Source organism: Mobula hypostoma, chromosome 6, assembly GCF_963921235.1.
Source record: "Mobula hypostoma chromosome 6, sMobHyp1.1, whole genome shotgun sequence".
Taxonomy (NCBI): Eukaryota; Metazoa; Chordata; class Chondrichthyes; order Myliobatiformes; family Myliobatidae; genus Mobula; species Mobula hypostoma.
The window spans coordinates 74071460-74092521 of record NC_086102.1 but is presented as its reverse complement, the minus strand read 5'-3'; the positions used below and the strand labels follow the sequence as shown (position 1 = coordinate 74092521).

Sequence of the window (21062 nt, the reverse complement as noted above, 5' to 3'; positions counted from 1 at the left end):
TTCGGCAAGTTGGCCTTCATAAGTTGAAGTACTGACTACAGGAGTTGGGATGATATGCTGACGTTACATAGGACATTGGTGAGGTGTGTTGGGCATGTGGACAAGTGGTTAAGGCGTTCGTCTAGTGATCTGAAGGTCGCTAGTTCGAGCCTCAGCTGTGGCAGCGTGTTTGTGTCCTTGAGCAAGGCACTTAACCACACATTGCTCTAGTGTCTGTGCGAGGAGTGGTGCCCCACACAGACTTCCAATCTGTGCCTTGTAAGGCATGAAAATGCCCGACGCAGGCCTCTCTTGGTCTGAGTCGATGTTCCCTCCCTCCCCTCGGTGAGGTCTAATTTGGAGTATTGTGTGCAGTTCTGGTCACTTACCTACAGGAAGGACATCAATAAGATTGAAAGAGTACGTGGATGCTATATAGTCTCCTCCCTGATGGGACAAACAGTCCATGAGCAGGGTGGGTGGGACCCTTCATGGTGTTAATGGCCCTTTTCCAGCATCTTTCTGTATATATGTGGACAGATTGGTGCGACTGATGTGTTGGGCAGTGTTGACTACTCATTGTAGAGTCTTCCTTTTGGTCGCCAGTTTCCATAGCATGCAGTAATGCAGCATGTTAGGATGCTCTCCACTACGCATCTGAAGGAGGATATGAGGTAAATGTGCAGAGTCCAGCTCTGTGCAGCCTCCTCTGGAATTAAAGGCATTGTGGTGTTTTTCTGATTGCACAGGGTTTGTTCTGGGATCACGTGAGGTTGTGTGAGGTGCGCACTCCCAGGAGTTTAGAGCTGCTCGCGGTTTCCACTGCTGTGCTTCCGATGTGAGGGGGGGGGGTGGGAGTGATTTGAATTCTCCTGAAGTTGATAACCATCTCCTTTGCACCAGCTCGCAAGCTCTTCCGCCTCCTCTCCGTGGGCCGTCTCATCGTTGTTGGTGGTGAGCCGCACCACTGTCATCAATAACCACATGTTACATCAAGAACTGAGTCAGGAGGTTGTTTTCAATTGAATGAGATTAAGTAAATGTATCATCTCCCGCTGTAAACGCAGCTCTCAGCATTCGCTTGGACAGCTTTCTGGCCTAGCCCGATCATGCTTTCAGCTCTGTTTCATCCACAGCTGATTTTCAGACTCATAGCATCTTGTAGCAGTTGTCCATTTTTCTGGGAAGTGGTGGTGTAGCTGGTCTAGACCACTGACCTAGGGACAAGAGCTCATATCCCACCATGCCAGCTGGACAATTTAAATAGGTCTGGGATTAAAAAGCTGGTCCCAGTGACAAATAAAAAAACAACTGAACTGTTGCTTAAAAACCATCTTGGGTCACTAATGCCCTTCAGAGAAAGAAATATGCCATTCTTGTCTGACCTTTTAGTGACACGTGCCTTGAAAAAGTCTTCGGCCCCTAACCCTTTGTTCACATAAATGAGTATTACAAACAGGAATTTTGATCAACTTAATTAATATTTTTATTTGTGAATCACATGCTCTTTTCCTTATGCTAAAAAAACTTATCCTTGCCTGTAAATACTTTGTGAAGTGGCACTTAGAAGATACTGTAAAGATTTGGAAGAAGGTGTTGTGGTCGGATGAGACAAAAGTGGAACTTCCTGGCCTCAGCACTAAGGGGTACGTATGGTGTAAATCCAATACTACACATCATCTAGATAACACCATCCCTACTGTAAAGTATGGTGGAGGTAGCATCATGCTATGAGGATGCTTTTCAGCAGCAGGCAAGGGAAATCTGGTCAGGGTTGCTGGGACTTTGAACGCTGCTAAATGCAGAGAGATTCTGGATAAAGACTGCGGGTCTCTGCCAGAAAGTTTAAACTGTGGAAGAAGTTTGTCTTTCTGCAGGACAATGACTGAAAACACACTGCCTGAGCAACCATGGAGTGGCTTCAAATGAAGAAAATTCATGCTCTTCAGTGGCCCAGTCAGAATCCTGACTTTAACTTGATCGAGTATCTCTGGCAAGACCTCAAGATTGCTGTCCACTGCTGCTCCCCAACCAACCAGACACAGCTTGAGCAATTTTGCAAGGAGGAACAGGTACATTTTGCTTTATCACATTGTGCAGAAATCAAGGCTCGGATTTGCGGAGCTCTGGACTTTGATCTTTGGTTTTGCTGTCCGGACCTGGCCGAGCTCTGGGTATTGATCCTAAGAACTCACCATTGATGGGCAGACCTTCGGGTCTTGACGAAACCAACCTCCGGGATCATTGACCTTTGATCACGGAGCACTTCAGGCCTTGACTTCTGGATGCACAGACCTCCGATCCCAGTGATTGGGTGGAGTTGTTACTGTTCACATGACTCCTGCCCATAGAGACCTCTGACTCACGACTCGCAGATCCAAGGATCACTGTTCTCCGCAATGCCCATTGACCCGACCCCAGGGATCATCGACCTTCAACCTTGCCACATTTCAACCTAGAACCCGAACAATACTCCTGACCTTGACTCTTCATTCTCTCTTATCCCTATCCCTAAACCCTAATCTGACACCTAATTCACCACCTGGTGCACAAAACCATCCCTCAAAGCTAACCAAGACTCTTCTCCTTGACAACAGGAATTCTGCAGATGCTGGAAATTCAAGCAACACACATAAAAGTTGCTGGTGAACGCAGCAGGCCAAGCAGCATCTCTAGGAAGAGGTGCAGTCGACGCTTCAGGCCGAGACCCTTCGTCAGTTAGTCCTGACGAAGGGTCTCGGCGTGAAACGTCAACTGCACCTCTTCCTAGAGATGCTGCCTGGCCTGCTGCGTTCACCAGCAACTTTGATGTGTGTTGCTCTTCTTCTTGAGCTCACTTCCATATGGAATTTCCATGCCAGGTCAAAATGGAATTTAATAGCAAGTAATAATATTCCATGCAAAAGTTAGGGAATCATGCACGGTCAGTTAAATCATTTTTTCATGCATGGTGGCCGGTACACAGATTGCCGTGGACTGGAAAATCAGCTGGAGAAGGACCTAGACACGATGTCTTTTCCTACTTTCCCTGTAGCCATCCGATACAAGAGACCAAAATAAAACACTTTTAAACGCTTAAGGCACTTCTCTACATAAGCACTGTGTTCCTTGAATAAATAAGTAAGTAAATGGGGAAGTCTTCACCTGTGCATTCTGTTCTCTCTTCTGTTGATGTAGAATCAATGTCCATCTCAAGTCACTTACCTTCCAGATTCTGATAAAATAACCAGAGCAGTGAAGTGAGCAATTATAAATGTCCGAGATGGATCACTGTGATTTGTAACCACACAACTATTTCCACTTGAGTGAATCTTTCTGTTAGAAGAGAAGCCTGAGGAGAGTACTATCAGTGTATGAAATATTTCTTCCATCTGTGTGATTAAAATAGTTTACCCTCCCATGGAGTCTAGAATTCATGTTGCCCCTCCAGCTCAGAGTCACTTTAGAGGCATGTTGCTTCTTACAGTGTTTCCGCTGATAAAATAGCTTCCTAGTTCTTCAAAATGTTTTGGATAATAATTCAGCAATGATTATAAGTTTGAATTACACGGTGTGTATTCTTGTTTTAAGGCTACAGGCAAAGTACAAAGGGTAACTTTGCAAACTTTTTCTTGGGAGATTAAACGATTTGTGGAGAGACGTAATAAAGGTGATCATATGAGGTGTCTGGAAACTATGTCCTGTAAAGGATGAATAACCTTTTCTTGTCAGTTAAGTATTTTTTTAAGCAAGTGCAAAGGGAACATCCTAAGGCTTTGCTACCTGTGCTCATTGCAAATTCTGAGCTGTTGGTTCACTAATTTCATCCTTGTACTCATCTTGAATTGATACACTTTTCATTCCAATTGCATATTTTAAGACAGCTGCAGCTCATATCAGGAACTGGTGTTGGACTCTTATTATTTCAACCTGCAAAAACAACATAACATAGATACCAATAAAATGTTTCCATTTCATAAGAAAATTCTTCCCAATATATTGCTAGGAATTCCTGAAAAGATACAAACTTCTAAGAATCTTCGGTGTCAACATCATTTTCCAGGCTGACATTATTAAAACTATCTGCTCAGGTTTGATTGAGTGCAATGTTTTATTCATTGTTTAGATATTAATGCAGAAGTACTAATAGGTTCTGGGGAGTCTAGTCACTTCACTTATGCCAAATAATTCATTATGTTTCTGCAACATGCACCTTTCTGTCATAGAAAAATCATAAGACCATACGACCACACAGCACAGGAGCAGAAACAGGCTAATCAGCCCATCCAGTCTGCTCCGCCATTCCATCATGGCTGATTTATTGTTATCTCTCAACCCCATACCACTGCCTTCTCCCTGTAACTTTGACAGCCTGATTAATCAAGAACCAATCAACTCCACTGTAAATATACTCAAAGACTCGGTCTCCACAGGCATCTGTGGCCATGAATTCCACAGAGTCACTTTGATTTTGATACAAAGATCCACTTATCTTTGTCTCATCTGCAAACTTGGTCACAAAGCCATCAATTCCGACATCCAAAGCATTGGCCTATAACATGAAGAGAAGTAGTCCCAACACCGACTCCTGCGGACCAGCACTGGTCACCGGCAGCCGTCCAGCACCAATAACTTCTGCTGCCACGCAGCCAACGTTCCTTCTAACACACATATTTTAATACTAGTGCACCAAAGGTTGTCACCCCCTCCTTTGCAGGCATGTTAAGTATATTTCACGATCGTGCACAATCACATTTCTGAGGGCCTCTAACATACTGGGTGGCAGGAGAAGGGGGTGGGGGGGGGTTGATGCCAAACATGTGGGGAAGAATAGGCCTCAAGGGGAATTGAACTGATGAGGTTGCTGTTTGAGCTGGGATGGACCAAATGCCCTCCATTTATGGGGTAAAAAAATTTGTTTAAACAGCCATAAACTGTCCATGAATGCAGCTAACAAATGGAACAATGAAGTAGATTATAAAGGTATCTAATAAATTGTGAATCAGTTAACAGGGTGTAGCATTCTGAGTTGGTAGTTCCAGTGCTTCTGCTGTTATGGAAAAATTTACTCCCTCAGGAGATGGCACAGAATTGAATAATGATCGATTGGTCCTACTCACTGTGGAGGGCTGCAGGTACTTTCAATAGTGGGGGTGAGGGTGCTTTAGAAAGAGGAAAACAATGTAATGAGGTCACAGTATCGTTGTTCCTATTCTTATTTTCAGACTTGATATTGAAAGCAAACAGCAATTAAACAGTATTCATCTGGGCAGATCAGCTGAAGTTGGTCCCTTTCAATGAAACTCTACAGATGGGTGGGAAAACTTATCACTCGTCTGCTGGGTTCCTTACAATGGATTATAAAATCAGCAGCATTGACCAATATTCCAATGATCCTGCTGTATTCTCTTTGTATATGCCTCTGCCCTTCGAGAATAATCTAAAAATGATTGGATAACTAAATGCATTACTAAATGACAATAAAAGAGGACTACGTGTCTTCATAATCATAACTGACTGGCAGTCCCAAATGTAGACTTTTCATTTCATTTAGGGCCAAAAGGTTTGAACTGACATAATCTTTTTTATGGATACTTAACTCAAGTGAGGTGCTTTTTTTCACCTACCGGTTGCTTAGTTCAATAGTGAATGTGAGCTGCCTCAATATCAAACTCAAGATTGCTGTCCTTTCAACCAAACTGTGGGAGGAATGACTTTGGAATACTTGAGACTTCTTCCGTTTCTTCATGGGATTTTGACATTGCTAACAGTTCATTGCCTTGAAAAAGTATTCAGCCCCCAACCATTTGTTCACGTAAATATTACAACCAAGTATTTTAATCGATTTAACTGAGAATTTTTATTTGTGAATCACATTCTCCTTCACAGCCGAGCCCAAAAAAACCCAGGGAAAGTTGTAAAGCATGAAAGCTATGCAGCTCGGGGCATCGGAATTCCAAAGTCATCTGCAAGGTGTCTGTACGTCTTCCTCGTGGAATGCGTGGGTTTTCTCCGAGTGTTCGGGTTTTCTTTCACAGTCCAAAAATGTTCCAGTTAGTAGGTTAGTTGGTCATTGTAAACTGTCCCGTGATTAGGCCAGTGTTAAATCTGTGGTTGCTGGGCAGGCGGCTTAAAGAGCCAGAAGGGCCTACTCTGCTCTCTTTCCAATAAATAAATAAAATAATTAAATGAACGAATGAATGAATGCCTCAGTTCAGGGTCAAACAGCAAGTCAGGATTTCAAACAATTTTGTTTAGCTTCATCTAATGTCCAATTGGAAGTGTTGCGTTAGCAGAAAAGGAACAGAGTTTGCGGCTCAAATGAAGGTCAATAGCTTCCATCATCAGAATATTTAACTTGAACATATTTCTGCACTTCCTGTATTGAGCACAAGGAAAACAAAATGGCAGTTCGAAGACACAAAGGGGCCAAGGGAGATGAGACAGTGAAGAAGGTTAGTTGTGCGTATTCAGTGAACACATTGAAATTGGGTTCTGGATGATGTTTCCAAGAGTTGCTATACACGAATGTTCCGGATGGCTCTTGACGTGAGTTGGCAACAGCAGATGACGAATGTTGAGCTCTATAACAACCTACCAATGCTCTCCACTAAAATCGAGGCAACAAGACTGCAACTAGTGGGGCACTGTCTACGCCACGCCGAGCTACCTGCCAGCCTAGTCATCATATGGGAGCCCAAGCATGGGAGGATGAACCCTGGGCGCCCTCCCAGGACTATGGTCAACACGCTCCTGGAAGACAGCGGCATGGCTAATGTAGATGAACTGAACACACTGCTGAGGGAGAGGGAGAAGTAGAGAGTCCGTCATCGTGCCCGACACTGGCTCCCTAGGCCTGAGTTGATGTAGTAGTAGTAGGTTCCAAGAGGCTGTACATAGATGATCATAGCACTGGGCCCTTGGAACGTCAGATGGGTGGAATGTTAGAATGCTGAGAGAAACATTCCAGTAAGATGGCAGTGTGCTTGATTGCAGCAGCTTCTACTGGGTCAACCAAATTCATCACTGTCCTTTTTAAATGTATTTTTTTATGATCGCAAGAACCTGCTGGACTCAAAGTGTGGCAGGTCTGCCCCATCAGCAAGTTGCTCGTTGGCAGAGAAACTGAAGGAGCAGGTCCCAGTATGGATCATGTGGCTGCCTGCGTAAGAGAGGTGTCAGAGGAGTCGGCGTACGAAGGAGGTGTGCTGTCTGACAGCGAGTGATCACCTTGGTTGCTTTTCTTGTAATTGCAAGATCCTGTAGGACAATGTTGTTGTGGAATGCTGCAAGTCCAACTCACTGATTTATTTGGTGTTAGGTGTGGAGGCTGCGTGGCTTCAGTCTTAGCGAGGATAAGCCATGTTATCGCCTTTTACTGCTGTCCAGGAGAGAGGCATCAGAGTTGATGTGGTCCACTGGGGTCGGTGTGGCGTGGGTTCCAAACTAGAATCTGTGCTGCCCCCTAGAGTTCACTTAGCGGAAGACAAGCCATGTTGTGTTCCACTGCAGATTTCTGCGACATTCATGGACTCAGTGTCTTCAATGCATTTTTTTGTGTGACTGTATTTTACTGATATCTCATATATGTTGCGATCTTATGTGCACTATATGTGCTTTGTGCTGTGTGTGACGGTTGGCACTGTGTTTTGCACCTTGGCCCCATGTAATGCTGTTTCATTCGGTTGTTTTTGTGGGTATTCACGTATGGTTGAGTGACAATTAAATTTGAACTAAAACCACTGACTCGATGGACAAGAATTAGTCTTGATGAATGCAGTCTTTCCCAATGAGATGAAAGTGGAGAAGCACCAGAGGAGATTGGATTGGACCACTTTGAAAAGGCTGCAGTCCAGGTGAGGACGATGTGCAGTGATAGTTAAACACAGCTGTATTCACATAAGCTGGCACTGGTAACTTTGAAAAGTTGCTTCATTGCTTTGACAAGGGATGAATTCCGAATGCTGGTGTTCAGAGCACTTCAGAAAATGGCATCCATTTCAGACATAACAGACTATTAGAATAAATTTGGAAGGAGAGGGTTATGGGCATAGGGGGGGCTGTGTACAAAAAATTATCATTCAAAAGTATAATTTCTGAGGAGTAAGGTGAGTAAATGGCAGCAGATTTACTTTGAAGGGGAAGACAATCGAGGAGAGGCAAACAAGCAAAATTATCTCTCATAGGGTTAGAAGGGGAAGCTGGATGGTCATCATTTTGGTGAGAGTTGAGGTCAAGGGAGGAGGTGGCAGTTGCAAAGACATGTTGAGGTCATGGCAGGATGATAAAGACATGTTGAGGTCATGGCAGGATGATAAAAAGAAATTCAGAGACCAGGATGAAGGAAGAGAAAATGCATCATCCCTGTGGACAAGGGGAAATAGAGAGCGATAGAGTATCAAGGGGTGAGCTGATCTGTTAGTCTTGACTTTAGTCAAGAAATTCATCAAAGTTAGGAGCTCCAGTAAGATATTGTTGAAGGTGAGAGTGCAGGGTGGACAGGGAAAGAGTTATAGAAAGATGGGCATGAGGGCAGTGCAAGGGATGGATTGATCTTTGAAGAAGATCCTGAAATACCAAACAATTAGAGTCATAGAACTGTTTAGCATGGAGAAAGGTCACTTGGCCCAAATTGTCATGCCAACTAGCTGCTGCCCTTTTCTATCAATCCATCTCTCACCACTTGCTCACTAGCTTTCTGTTTCCATGTGCTCATCTAGACCCTTTCAGCATTTTGTCAGTGATCCGGCTTCAACCACTCACTCAGGCAGTGCAGTCCAGGTATTTACCACCCTCAAGGTGCTCCTCGTATCCCCTCCACATCCCTTCCCCCTTGCCCTAAATCTATATCCTCCAGTTTAATCAGCCTTTGATATGGGGAAACGTTTCACAGAACATAGATCAGTACAGCACTCGATAGTCTACTTAGCCCGTGATGCCATTTTAAACCAGATGTCCTTCTCCTGTGTATCATCCACATCCCTCCATTCCATTCCCTGCATATTGACGTGTCTACCCAAAAGCCTCTCATCCTCCACCAAACTGCAACCGCTGGTAACTCATTCGAGGAACCTACCACGTTCTGTATAAAAAATCAGCTTGCCTCTCACAGCACCTTTAAACTTCTCCCTTCCAACATTAAAAACATGTCCTCTGGCATTTCCACCCTGGAGAAAAAGTTAATATCTACCCTATCTATACCTCATAATTTTTAAAACCCTTATGTCTCCCTCAGCTTCTAATGCACTTGGGAGAACAACCCAAGTTTGTCCAGCCTGTCCTTATAGCTCACAGCCCCCAATCCAAGCTGTCATTAAAACTCACAGCCCTCAGTCCAAGCTGTCATTATAGCTCATGGCCCCCAGTTCAAGCTGTCTTTATAACTCACAGCCCCCAATCCAAGCTGTCTTTATAACTCACAGCCCCCAATCCAAGCTGTTGTTATAGCTCACAGCCCCCAATTCAAGCAGTTTTAGGTGAATGATTTCTGTGGTTATTCCCCAATCTCTGCATCCTACCTACAATGTTACTGTATACAATATTCCATGCGTAGTCTTAAGTGGAAAGGTGAACAGCCAGAGGTCGTGGTCCATGTAGGTACTAAGGACATGGGTAGGATAGGTGACAGGGATCTGCATAGGGAGTTCAGGGCATTAGGAGCTAAGTTAAAGGTTCTCCAGGGTTGTGATTTCAGGATTGCTACCCGTGCCATGGCCTAGTGAGGCCAGAACTGGGAAGATTATACAGTTTAATACATGGCCAAGGAGTTGGTGTAGGCAAGAGGGCATGAGATTTTTAGATCATTGGGCTCTGTTCCAGGGAATCTGGTACCTGTACAGAATGGAGAGCTTGCACCTGCACTGGAGGGGAACTAATGTCCTAGTGAAAAGGTTTGTTAATGCTGCACAGTTGGGTTTAAACTAGAGTTACAGGGGTGGCAGGTGGGAACCAGAGTGCCAGAAGAATTAGTGAAGAGGTAACAGAGGCAGATGTTGGTAAGACCTCAGACAAAGTCAGGAATCTAAAGGTTGAGCATGGTGCGACTAGTGTCCTGAGCTGCCTATATTTCAATGCAAGAATAGTCGTAGGAAAGGCGGATAATAGCGCTGAAGATGAGGATGAGGTAGCTGGTTTACAAACAGAGGTGATGTGTAGTGAGGAGAGGCTGTTGATAGGGCAACATTGCAGTCAACAGGATGAGTTGCAATATTAAAGGCGGACAAAATCAAAAAGGGTGAATGCAGGACAGAAGGTGTTATATCTGAATGCATGCAGTACACAAAATAAAGAGATGAACTTGTAGCACAGTTATAGCAACAGTCACAGTTGGCAGGTATGATGTTGTAGGCATCACTGAATTATGGCTGAAAGATTATAGCTGGGAGCTTAATGTCCAAGGATACACATTGTATCAAAAGGTTAGGCAGGAAGGCAGAGGGGACGGCATTGCTCTGTTGGTAAAAAATGAAATCAAGTCATTAGAAAGAGGTGACATAGGGTTTGAAGGTGTTGAATCATTGTGGGTAGTGTGAAGGAACTGCAAAAGTAAAAAGACCCTGATGGGAGTTCCATACAGACCTCCAAACAATGGTAAGGATGTGGCCTACAAAATACAACAGGAGGTAGAAATCGCCTGTCATAAGGGCAATGTTACAATAGCCATGTAGAACCTCAAAGGAAGTTCACAAAGATGATTCCAGGATTGAATGTCATGCCATATGAAGAGTGTTTGATGGCTCTGGGCCTGTATTCACTCGAATTCAGAAGAGTGAGGAGTGACCTCATCAGAATCCTATCAAATGGTGAAACGCCTTGATAGAGTGGATGTGGAGAGGATGTTTCCTATGGTGGGAGAGTCTAAGACCAGGGGACACAGCCTCAGAATAGAGGGGTGTCCTTTTAAAATGGAGATGAGGAGGAATTTCTTTAGCCAAAGAGTAGTGAACCTGTGGAATTCATTGCCACAGACAACTGTGGAGGCCAAATCTTTATGTATATTTAAGACAGAGGTTGACAGATTCTTGATTGGTCTGAGCATGCAGGGACATGGGGAGAAGGCAGGAGACTGGGGCTGAGAGGAAAATTTGATCAACCATGATGAAATGGTGAAGCAAACTCAATGGGCCAAGTGGTTTAATTCTGGTCCAATATCGAATGGTCTTGTGGCCTAGGATGCAATGGAGGAATCTAAAGGGTATGGATCAAAAGCGGTAAAATAAGATTAACAGAAAATAAAGCAAAATGCTGGTGTGTCTGACAGAATTGGAAGCTGCTGAATTTATCAGTTTGCTCTGCCACTAGATTCAACAATGAGACTTGGGATGCAGCCCATTCTGAATCAGATCCTCTAGCATTAATTAAAAATTAATTACCAGTCACCGTAGGCTTTAGAAACCCATAGATGCTGGAAGTAAGAGACAGCAGAAAGAGGTCATAAGTTTTGCATTAGGAAAGAACAGAGATGGGAGAAGGAGGAGGAATAAAGTGGACTGATGGTGTTGGACACAAAACCTGTCCAAATTCCTGTATTACAGATCGGACAAAGCAACCTTGCCTGTTCACTGGTATGACCTCAGTGGCAACAGGGACACTGCCACTGCAAGATGGCAAAGCTGAACAGGGCTCAACCAGCTGTAAATCCTGTCATTGGCTTTGACATTCAGAGACAAAAAATATTAAAATAGAAGCAATTTAAAAAAAAACAACAAACTTTATTCCTTGGAATGGAGGAGATTGAGGGATGCCCATATAGAGGTGTATAAAATTATGAAGAGTGAACACACAGTGTACTTTTCCTGGGGGAAGGGAACTAAAAACTAGGGGCTGTAGGCTAAAGGGGAAAGGTGAAGGAATTAAAAGGGACCTGGGGGGCGACAGCTTCTCACAGAGGGTGGTGTGTTTGTGGAACCAGCTGCCAAGAGGTTGAGGTAGCTGCAATATCAACATTTAAAAGATATTTGGATAAGCACGTGGATGGGAGGTGCTTAGAGAGATATTGGTAAAATGCAGACAAATGGGGCTGGCTTGGGGGGACACAATGGTTAGCACGGATGAGTTGGGCTGAGGAGCCTGTTTCCGTGCTCTGTTACCAATGACTCTGACTACAATAGACAAAAATAAGGAAAAACATCAAAAGAAAGCAAAATATTAAACCAAGATCCCTTATCTGGTGCTTTTTACATCAGGGAAGATACCTCTTGTACCTAATAAGGAATCTGAATCAGGTTTATTATCACCGGCAGATCTCATGAAATTTGTTAATTTTGTGGCAGCAGTACAACACAATACATGATGATAGAGAGAAAATACACAGTAAATATATATATATATTAAATAGTTAAAGTGCAAGAAAGATAGAAATAAAAACTGGTCAGTTGTGTTCATGGGTTCAATGTCCATTCAGTCATCAGATGGCAGAGGGGAAGAAGCTGTTCCTGAACCATTGAGTCCTTAAAGAGGCCACTGAGTGTTTGCTCGTGGTCATTTGCTGCTGTAGCCCATCCACTTCAAGGATCGACATGATGTACATTCTGCGATGCTCTTCTGCACACCACTGTTGTAATGTGTGATTATTTAAGGTACTGTCATCTTGAACCAGTCTGTCTATTCTCTTCTGGTTTCTCTCGCTAACAAAGCATTTTTGCTCACAGAACTGCCACTCACTGGATTTTTTTTTGTTTTTCACACTATTCTACATGTACAGTACTCCATTGCGTGAAAGTCACAGAACATCAGCAGTTTCTGAGACAACCAAACCATCCTATCTAGCACCAATAGTCATTCCACAGTCAAAGTTACTTTGATCACATTTTCTCCCCATTCTGATGTTGAACAACATATGAGCCTAATGACCATGTCTCCATGCATTTATGCATTGAGTTGCTGTCACACAATTGGCTGATTAGACATCTGCATTCACGAGCAAGTGTACGGCATACATAATAAAGTATATATCTTGACATTTAAATATTTGATTTACAAACGTTTGTACATTGTAGATATTTAAAAAGATATCACTCAAGATCAGACAGTCAGTGCTAAAATCAGACAGGTTATTTTTACAGACAGGATATTACTTCTGACATCTGCAGTCCATGAAATGTTAACATCCCTATTTATCGTTGAATTGCTGCTCTGGAGTCAAATATAGGCCAATTCTGATAAGATGATAAACATCATTTCCACAGTGAACAGTAGGTTCTTTGGCTGCCTGGTAGTTTCATGGTTGTCATTACCAATATTTCTCTTTAACTGCAGACTTACTTAGTTACCTCAGTTGAAATTTCCCCAGCTGCCAGAGTTAAGGTGGTACTAGTGTCTCTGGCTGAGTGGCTCAGACCTTTGTATACCTGTCCAGTAGCTGAATCCCTTTGTTGGGTTACCCTGCGGCTGGTATGGTGTTGCATTGTTGTTAAACTGAAAATTCATATGTTATTATGGTTGGATATTGGTCTTCATTAATAAACAACTACCCTTCACTAAATTCAAAGATGTTGCTTAATTCTTTGATGTAGTACTAATTCGAGCAAACTGAAAACAAGAATAATAATCTCAATGAGCTCATTACTCTTATTAATCCATCTCCCCAACACACCTACCCCTCCCAACACCACTGCCATGTGGCCCAAACTCGTGACCTCCACCACCCAGGAGAGTAGGAGTAGAGGGCACCAGCACCTACATTCCCTTTATACAAGTCGCCATCTCCCATCCATAGGGGAGTTCTGACTTTGAAACAAATCACTGACCTTCCACCATCACTGGATCCAAATCCTGGGACTCCGGACAAAACAGCACTGAGAAAGTACCCTGACAGGAAAGATTGCAATAATTCAAGGCAGTGGCTCACCACCAGTTTCTCAAGGGCTATAATGTATGTCTTTGCCATGGCATCTAGACTCTGAATAATGAATACTGCTTTTTTAAAAAATATTTAGAAAACAAAGTCAGAAAATGTATGTTTTTCTACTGTTGATGATGGACTCCAAGTCATGGAGCAATGAGTTCAAAGTTTCCAATATTTTGTAGATCGGGTCTAACTGCAATTACCTTTACATAGTGAGAAAGAATGCACCAACCAAACAAAAGGCTTTAAACCTACTTGATGTAGTAACTTCTGCCATCCTTATTAGTCGCCATCTCCCATCCATAGGGAAACCCCTGAGAACAGTTCCAGCTGGGCGAAGAAGGTAACCAGCCTGAAGACTTGCTTCTGTGGCTAGAAATTTTTAAAAAAAGTTTAAGTTTAAATATCAATCTTATTCACTGGTGATTTCACTCAACAATGGCCATGAAAAAGCATAATGTAATGATCATTATAAGCTATAACATACTAATATAATTAAGTGGCAGAATAACATCAGTTCTCTCCTTAGAGAATATCATTGAATAATCTCAACAAACTTTCCGGTGAGCATAAAACTGATGCTTATCTAAAAAGTCCAGAATTTCCAAGTTTATTCAAATACAGAATGCCATACAACAGAACTAACTGCAAAATTTTTTCACCATTACATGAAATTACATTACATTTCAAAAATACTTCATTGGTTGTTAATTACTCCAGGATGGCCTCAAGCTGTAAGTACCATATCTAAATGCAAGACATTTCTTTCCTTTGAAAAACTTTATCAAAAATATTTCAGGATGTTTAACTACTTCGGTTATTTTTAATAAAGAAAATACCATCTTTTCCAAACCAAATTCATTTTCTTATTATATGATTTCATTAACTTTTTATTACAATGTTGCTTCATAAGCATAAGTTCACATCCTTCAAACATAATGGAGTTCAATGCATTTATCTAATAGGATTAAAATGTTTCAGTGGAATTATATGCACAGTTGAGAATGATTAATATGTTTGCTTTCAACTTTACAAACCATTACAAGCTATTAATCAAGCACAGCTTTACCATGCCTTTATGTTATTCCATAGAACTTGATCAGTGTTGGCAGCAACAACCAAATTTCCAGTTTCAACCTCCTTATAAAAATGCTTATGTTAATTTATGTTTAATTATTATGCAGCTACTATAACAGATAGAATGAATCTTTGTTCATTATTGGTGTTTGTTATGGGTTTGTGCTGAGGCAGGTTTTAAAATTTGCTCACCATCAGCAGCTGCCTCTAATATTCTTTTTCTATATTATCATGATTGCGTAGAATAACTATATTGTATTAAACAATTAATTATATATACTGCAGTTTAAAATGAATACATTCTACGAATAAAATGTGAATTGATATAAAATGCTCAAAAAGGCAAAATCCATCATTAAAGATCGCCACCATCTGGGCCATGCCATCTTCTCACAGCTACAACTGGGCACAAAGTACAGAAGCCTGAACTACCACAGCAACAAGTTCAAAGTTCAAAGGAAATTTTTATCGAAGTACATATATGATGCCATATACTACCTTGACAACACAGTCAAAATGCTGGAGGAACTCAGCAGGCCAGGCAGCATCTGTGGAAGAGAGTACAGTTGACGTTTTGGGTCAAGACCCTTCAGCAGGTCCTGCTGAAGAGTCTCAGTCCAAAACGACGACTGTTCACCCAACAGTCACCAAACCTAAAAACAAGGTTGGAGCTGTACTTAGTCATACATATATAATTATAAAGTGACAAACACAGAGGGCTAAGCACACAGCCTTGTGTGCTGGTGGTGAGTGTGGAGGAGATGTTGCCAATTCATACTGACTGGAGTCTGCCGGAGAGGAAATCAAGGAACAGTTGTACAGGGGGATAGTAAGACCCAGGTCTTGGAAATTAGTGATGAGTTTTGTGGGAAAGATGGTGTTGAATGTTGAAAGCTGTAGTCAATGAAGAACATTCTGATGTATGCACCTTCATTGTCCAGGTGTTCCAGAACAGAGTGAAGAGCCAAGGCATTTGCTGTTGACTTGTTATGATAGTAGGCACATTAGAATGAATCCCTGTCAGGAGCTGCATGCTTCATGACCAACCATTTGAAGCACCTTATCAAGTTCAAGCTACTTCTACGACTACGTCAACTCAGGCCTAGGGGGCCGGCGTCGGGCAAACACAGAGGGCTAAGCACACAGCCTTGTGGTGCACCAAGCTACTTCCCTTTCAAGCATTCAGTTCTTGAAGCAACCCACGCATCCCTAACCACTACCTCAGTATAACAGCGCTGTCACCACTTCGCATTGCAATGGACGAATTCTGTTCTTCTTGTGTATATTATTTTTTTGTTTAATGTTGGACATGATCAAATGGCACAGTGGACTCAGTGGGCTGAATAGCATAATTCTGCTCCCATACCTTAAGGATTTATGGTCTAATGTCTCGTTTCTGATGCTATATGCCAGTGGTGTCATTGCAATTACGTTTTTTTACGCTTTTGCATACTGTACTTGTGCATATGACAATAAACTTGATTTTGACTTTGAACATAAACTAACCACAAGGCACGATGGGATACATGACAAAAAAAAGTTTAATATTTCAGGTATGCTTATAGAAAATGTAGTAGAAAGCATAGCATTCAGCGAGTTAAAATATTGATAGGGGAGATAAGGGTGGAACATATAGGATGTCTTAGAAACGTAGAAATATAAAAAACCTACAGCACAATACAGGCCCTTTGGCCCACAATGCTGTGCCAAACATGTACTTACTTTAGAAATTACCTAGGGTTACCCAAAGCTCTCCATTTTTCTAAGCTCCATGTATCTATCCAAGAGTCTCTTAGAAGACCCTGTTTTATCTGCCTCCACCACCGTCGCCAGCAGCCCATTCTACGCACTTACTTCTCTCGACATAAAAGCTGTACCCCTGACATCTCTCCTGTACCTACTTCCAGGCACTTTAAAACTGTGCTCTCTTGTGTTAGCCATTTCAGCCTGGGGGAAAGCTTCTGACTATCCACATAATCAATGCCTCTCATCATCTTATACACAGTGAGAGGATCTAGTGGTGTTACTATAGAGAATAAAGGCCTCCTGTTTTAGTCAATCTGAGATTTTTGATATCATGGAAGGCTAGTAAGAAAGGCTAAGGTGGTCATCTGTTGACCAACAGTACTCCTGCTTGTTCACATCAGTATTAACTATGTTTAACTGGTGTTTGCCAGACAGAAGACATAAGAAGGCATCTATCCTAATATGGGCAGGTTGGAATAGTGTAAATAGGCACAGAGATTGGTATGCGCATGATGGATCAAAAGGAGCATTTCTGTGTTGTATGATCTACATCTCTCTGGCTCAGTTATGGAATTAAATCAGAGCATTGTAAAAACTCATAGATCCTCCATTTCATGCTTTTGTCTATGTAATAAATACTTGTTGTATTTGTACCTCTGAACTCTAAATGGAATCTGCCCCACAACACTAGTAAAAAATCAAAGTAAAATAAATGCTGAAAACCCAACAAGTCAGGCAGCATTTGCAGAAAGCGAAACAGTAACGTTTCAGTCAACAACCCTTTGTTGGAAATGGACTGGGGAAAAAAAAGAGAATAAATAGTCTCACATTGATGGTGGGGTGATATAGACAGGACATATGTCAGCAAAGGCATGGGAGACTTCACCAGAGTTGCATTTGGTGAGCCAACTTGGAGCTGAATGACCTAGCAAAGAATCAGGTGCATAAGACACCTTCCAGTATTCTAACTGGTAAATTACTAAAATTGACCATTTTACCAAAGTATTCAGCCAGAACAACACCATATCCTAAGATGATTTTTACATTATGCTAAAATCAAAAGAGTTAGGTAAAGAGATTACAATAAATTGTACACTTTTCTAATTAGCATTTTGAACTCTATTTTCTTTAGAATGCACATCAAATCTTTGGGACAAGTCTTACTGGTCTAGTCCTGAAGAAGAGTCTCTGCCTGAAACATCGACTGTTTGTTCATTTCCACAGATGCTCTCTGACCTGCTGAGCTCCTCCAGAACGTCATGTGTGTGCCTATAATCCTCATGTTTTACTAGCTTGGAGGTGGAAGGCCAACCTCACTGGCCATCTGCATCCTGAAGAGCTATCATGTGATTTCAATGGCACCATGGGCTCAGCCATGTCATGTTGTGTACAGCCTTTGACAGCCAGCAAAGTTGTGTTGGAGTTCTACCAAATGCTTGAGCAGCAACTGACTCAAGTAGATTTTAGAATATCTTTTGCATGCAGAGACTTACAAGGTTAAACCAAAATTTAAAAAAAACACTTATAACATATGTAGTTAAACCATAAAGGTAATATGAAATGATATTATAAAATAAACCTTTGTTTTCTACTTCCCATTGAAATCAACAGATCCTGTGCCTCATCTTGCCAATGCGGGTTTTAAGAGGCAAAGTGCTGGGGAATCCCGGCATGAGTGAGCCTGCCACTGGGCTCCATGTGCAGTACACTGAGCGACTGAACTAACAGAACTGGGATATCACACTTGTCAGTCAGAACCAGGACATTATATCTGACAGCACGTGCACATAGGTTTATAACGTACTTCAGTTCTAATATCTGAAGGCCAAGCTTGAACAAGCACTGTGATCTGGTCTTGTGAATTTCCAACCACTAACCAATAAACAGGCTGTTTTAATTTCTTATTGAGTGTTAACATATTTCATATGGGTTTCTGTATACTCCTTGCCAGACATTTTCTTTTAGCAAGAGCTTCCCAGGTTGTTAAATTACCCCTTGAACTGAAGTTTGTATCACTGTGCTTGGGCTAATGAAGTCCATTTCTAACAATTAATTTGCGATAATCATTGCTTCCTTAACAATAGGTAGAGTGGCACCACCTTCTGTTCGGCAACATGAACATGCAAGCAACAACAGAGAGCTGAGTATTCTAACATTCAGCTTTGATCATGGTGAAGTTGCACAGTAACCCTATTCACTTTAGTTTCATTTTGCTCCTGTGTTCATTTCATATTAGGTCAGAACAAGATAAGATAAAACTTTATTTATCCCAAAGGAAATTATTACTGCAAGGTTGCTCAGTCAGAAATATATACTTTAAAGTACAAATTGTAAACATGGAGGCATGAAAAAGAGTATAAAATGAGCATTAACTGTGAAATAAGATTAACATAAAATGTGAGTAAGACTAACTGATTAGATTTCAGTGGTATTGACAGGATCTTCAAATGTCCAGAATAGACAAAACTTAATTGTGATAGAGGAGAAAACAAACTGGACAGTTAAAAAAAAGAAATACAGTGGATTCCAGTTAATTGGGACACGTCGGGACCCGTACATCTTGGTCCAATTAAGCCACTGCCCTAATTAGCTGATGTTTCATGAAGATAGTTAAAAAGGTATAAAAAAGACAAGCTACCATTTATCTGAGTAATGAATTATGTATTCAAATGTAATACAGGATAAATTAAAACACTACCAAAACTACTACAGTGCTATAAAATTATGTATTAGTTCCTAATAGTTATTGAGGAAGGAATTCATCCAGTGTACCCTGCCGTGTTCTTTTGATTGACTTTAAATGAACAAAATCAGTGCAGGCACCTAGTGCAGAGAGTGGACTACTTTCAAACAATGCTTTTTATGATTGCATCCACCAAATCTTCATTTTAATTGCAATATTCAACATAACTGTTGACGCCTACAAATTCTTCATAATTCCTAACCTGTAACTCCTGTTACTCATCATGTAACTCATCAGTTAATAACTCATCAGGGGTGATTGATAAGTTTGTGGCCTAAGGTAGTAGGAGATGAGTTATTAACCTCAAACTTTCTGCATAATCACTCAAAGAGTTGACTTGCATGTACATGTAACGAGAGCTGTATAACTCATCTCCTTCTACCTTATATCACCCCTGTTGTGGACACTTTCTGGAGGTCCAAGATCCATATGCTCCATGACCGCTGGACGAAGTGTGTAAATGTAGGAGGGGACTATGTTGAAAAACAAATGTGCTAGGTTTTCTAAAATTGTCTCCTTCTACCTTAGGCCACAAACTTTTCAATTGCCCCTCGTTCTTATCAAATTTTCCCTTAAACATACCCATGTTCTTCTTCACCCTGACTTGGGCTTATATTGCCCATCATTGATTGCTCTTGGGTCTGATTGCAATGTGGGACTAATTTCAGCAGAAGGACAACAGTTGGCTAAGAGGGTAGCTCACCGTAACCGACTCGAGGGCAGTTGGGGAAAAGCTGTTTGCATCAGTCACTCAATTGTCAAGAGCCCTGTGGCCTCTGTAGCTTGCCGCAGAGCATCGAGCTTCCACATTCCTGAGCACGTGTATTTACTAATCATTACCCTAACTGGAGTTGATAAGCCTTTGTGTGCTTTTGGATTAATCTTGTCAAGTTAATTGTGACTGCCATGTGTTACCTGCAGTCTTGATTATTTAAAGAGGACTCTCATTCAGTGCCTCAGCGGAGTTATTTTATTGGAGGGAATGAATTGTCTCATGGTGTTTCTCAGTCTCTCTTTCAGGACTTTGTTGGTATTCCAATATCAAACCTCTTGCTTCCATCTCTTCCTGCCATTCCTCTGCTCCTGGATCAAGTTGCGATGCTGTCACCCACAGCTCCTAGGTTCGAGTAGTCAGTGCTTCGCGTGTCTGAGAGCCTCTGTTCCCCTGCACTTGGGTCCAGACCTGTCCTCTGAGAGCACACCATGACATCAATATGATGGCAGATTTTGCATTCTCACCACTCTAAGGCTCTCCTCAATTCCTCATTTGATTCATACTTGTGACCTCCATTTTTGGATGTTACAACTGATCTAAAATGGAAATATGATGATAGAGAGCCTGGTCTTCAGTAAACTGCAAAATATCCCTGTCTGGTTGGCCCAATGCCTTGCTGTCGTCAATGAATACACTGTACATCAATATAGAGTCTCTCTTCCATTAACTCCGTCTACACTTCCTGTTGCCTATGGAAAGCAGTTAACACAATGAAGGACCCTATTGTGAACCCGATGATTCTCTCTTCTGCCCTCTGCCATCAGGTAGAAGACAGAAAAACTTGAGAGCAAGCACCATTAAACTCAGAGTCAATGTCTATCGCACAGTTAGAAGATTCTTGAGTGGAACTACCGTATGCTAAGAGAGGAACTCTCAGTCTCCCAGTTATCTCGTCATGACTCTTGCACTTTATTTGT

At 41.8% G+C, this 21062-nt stretch overlaps 1 protein-coding gene across 3 annotated transcripts in view; it reads right to left on the bottom strand.

Annotated features, from left to right (window-relative positions):
- frmpd4 (FERM and PDZ domain containing 4) overlaps positions 1-21062 on the bottom strand; it is a 739421-nt gene that overhangs the window by 336589 nt on the left and 381770 nt on the right. For all 3 annotated transcript variants that reach the window (XM_063051001.1, XM_063051003.1, XM_063051002.1), the window contains exon 2: positions 14060-14176. In XM_063051001.1, the coding sequence (XP_062907071.1) occupies positions 14060-14176 (117 nt within the window). The remainder of the gene's footprint in view (positions 1-14059; positions 14177-21062) is intronic.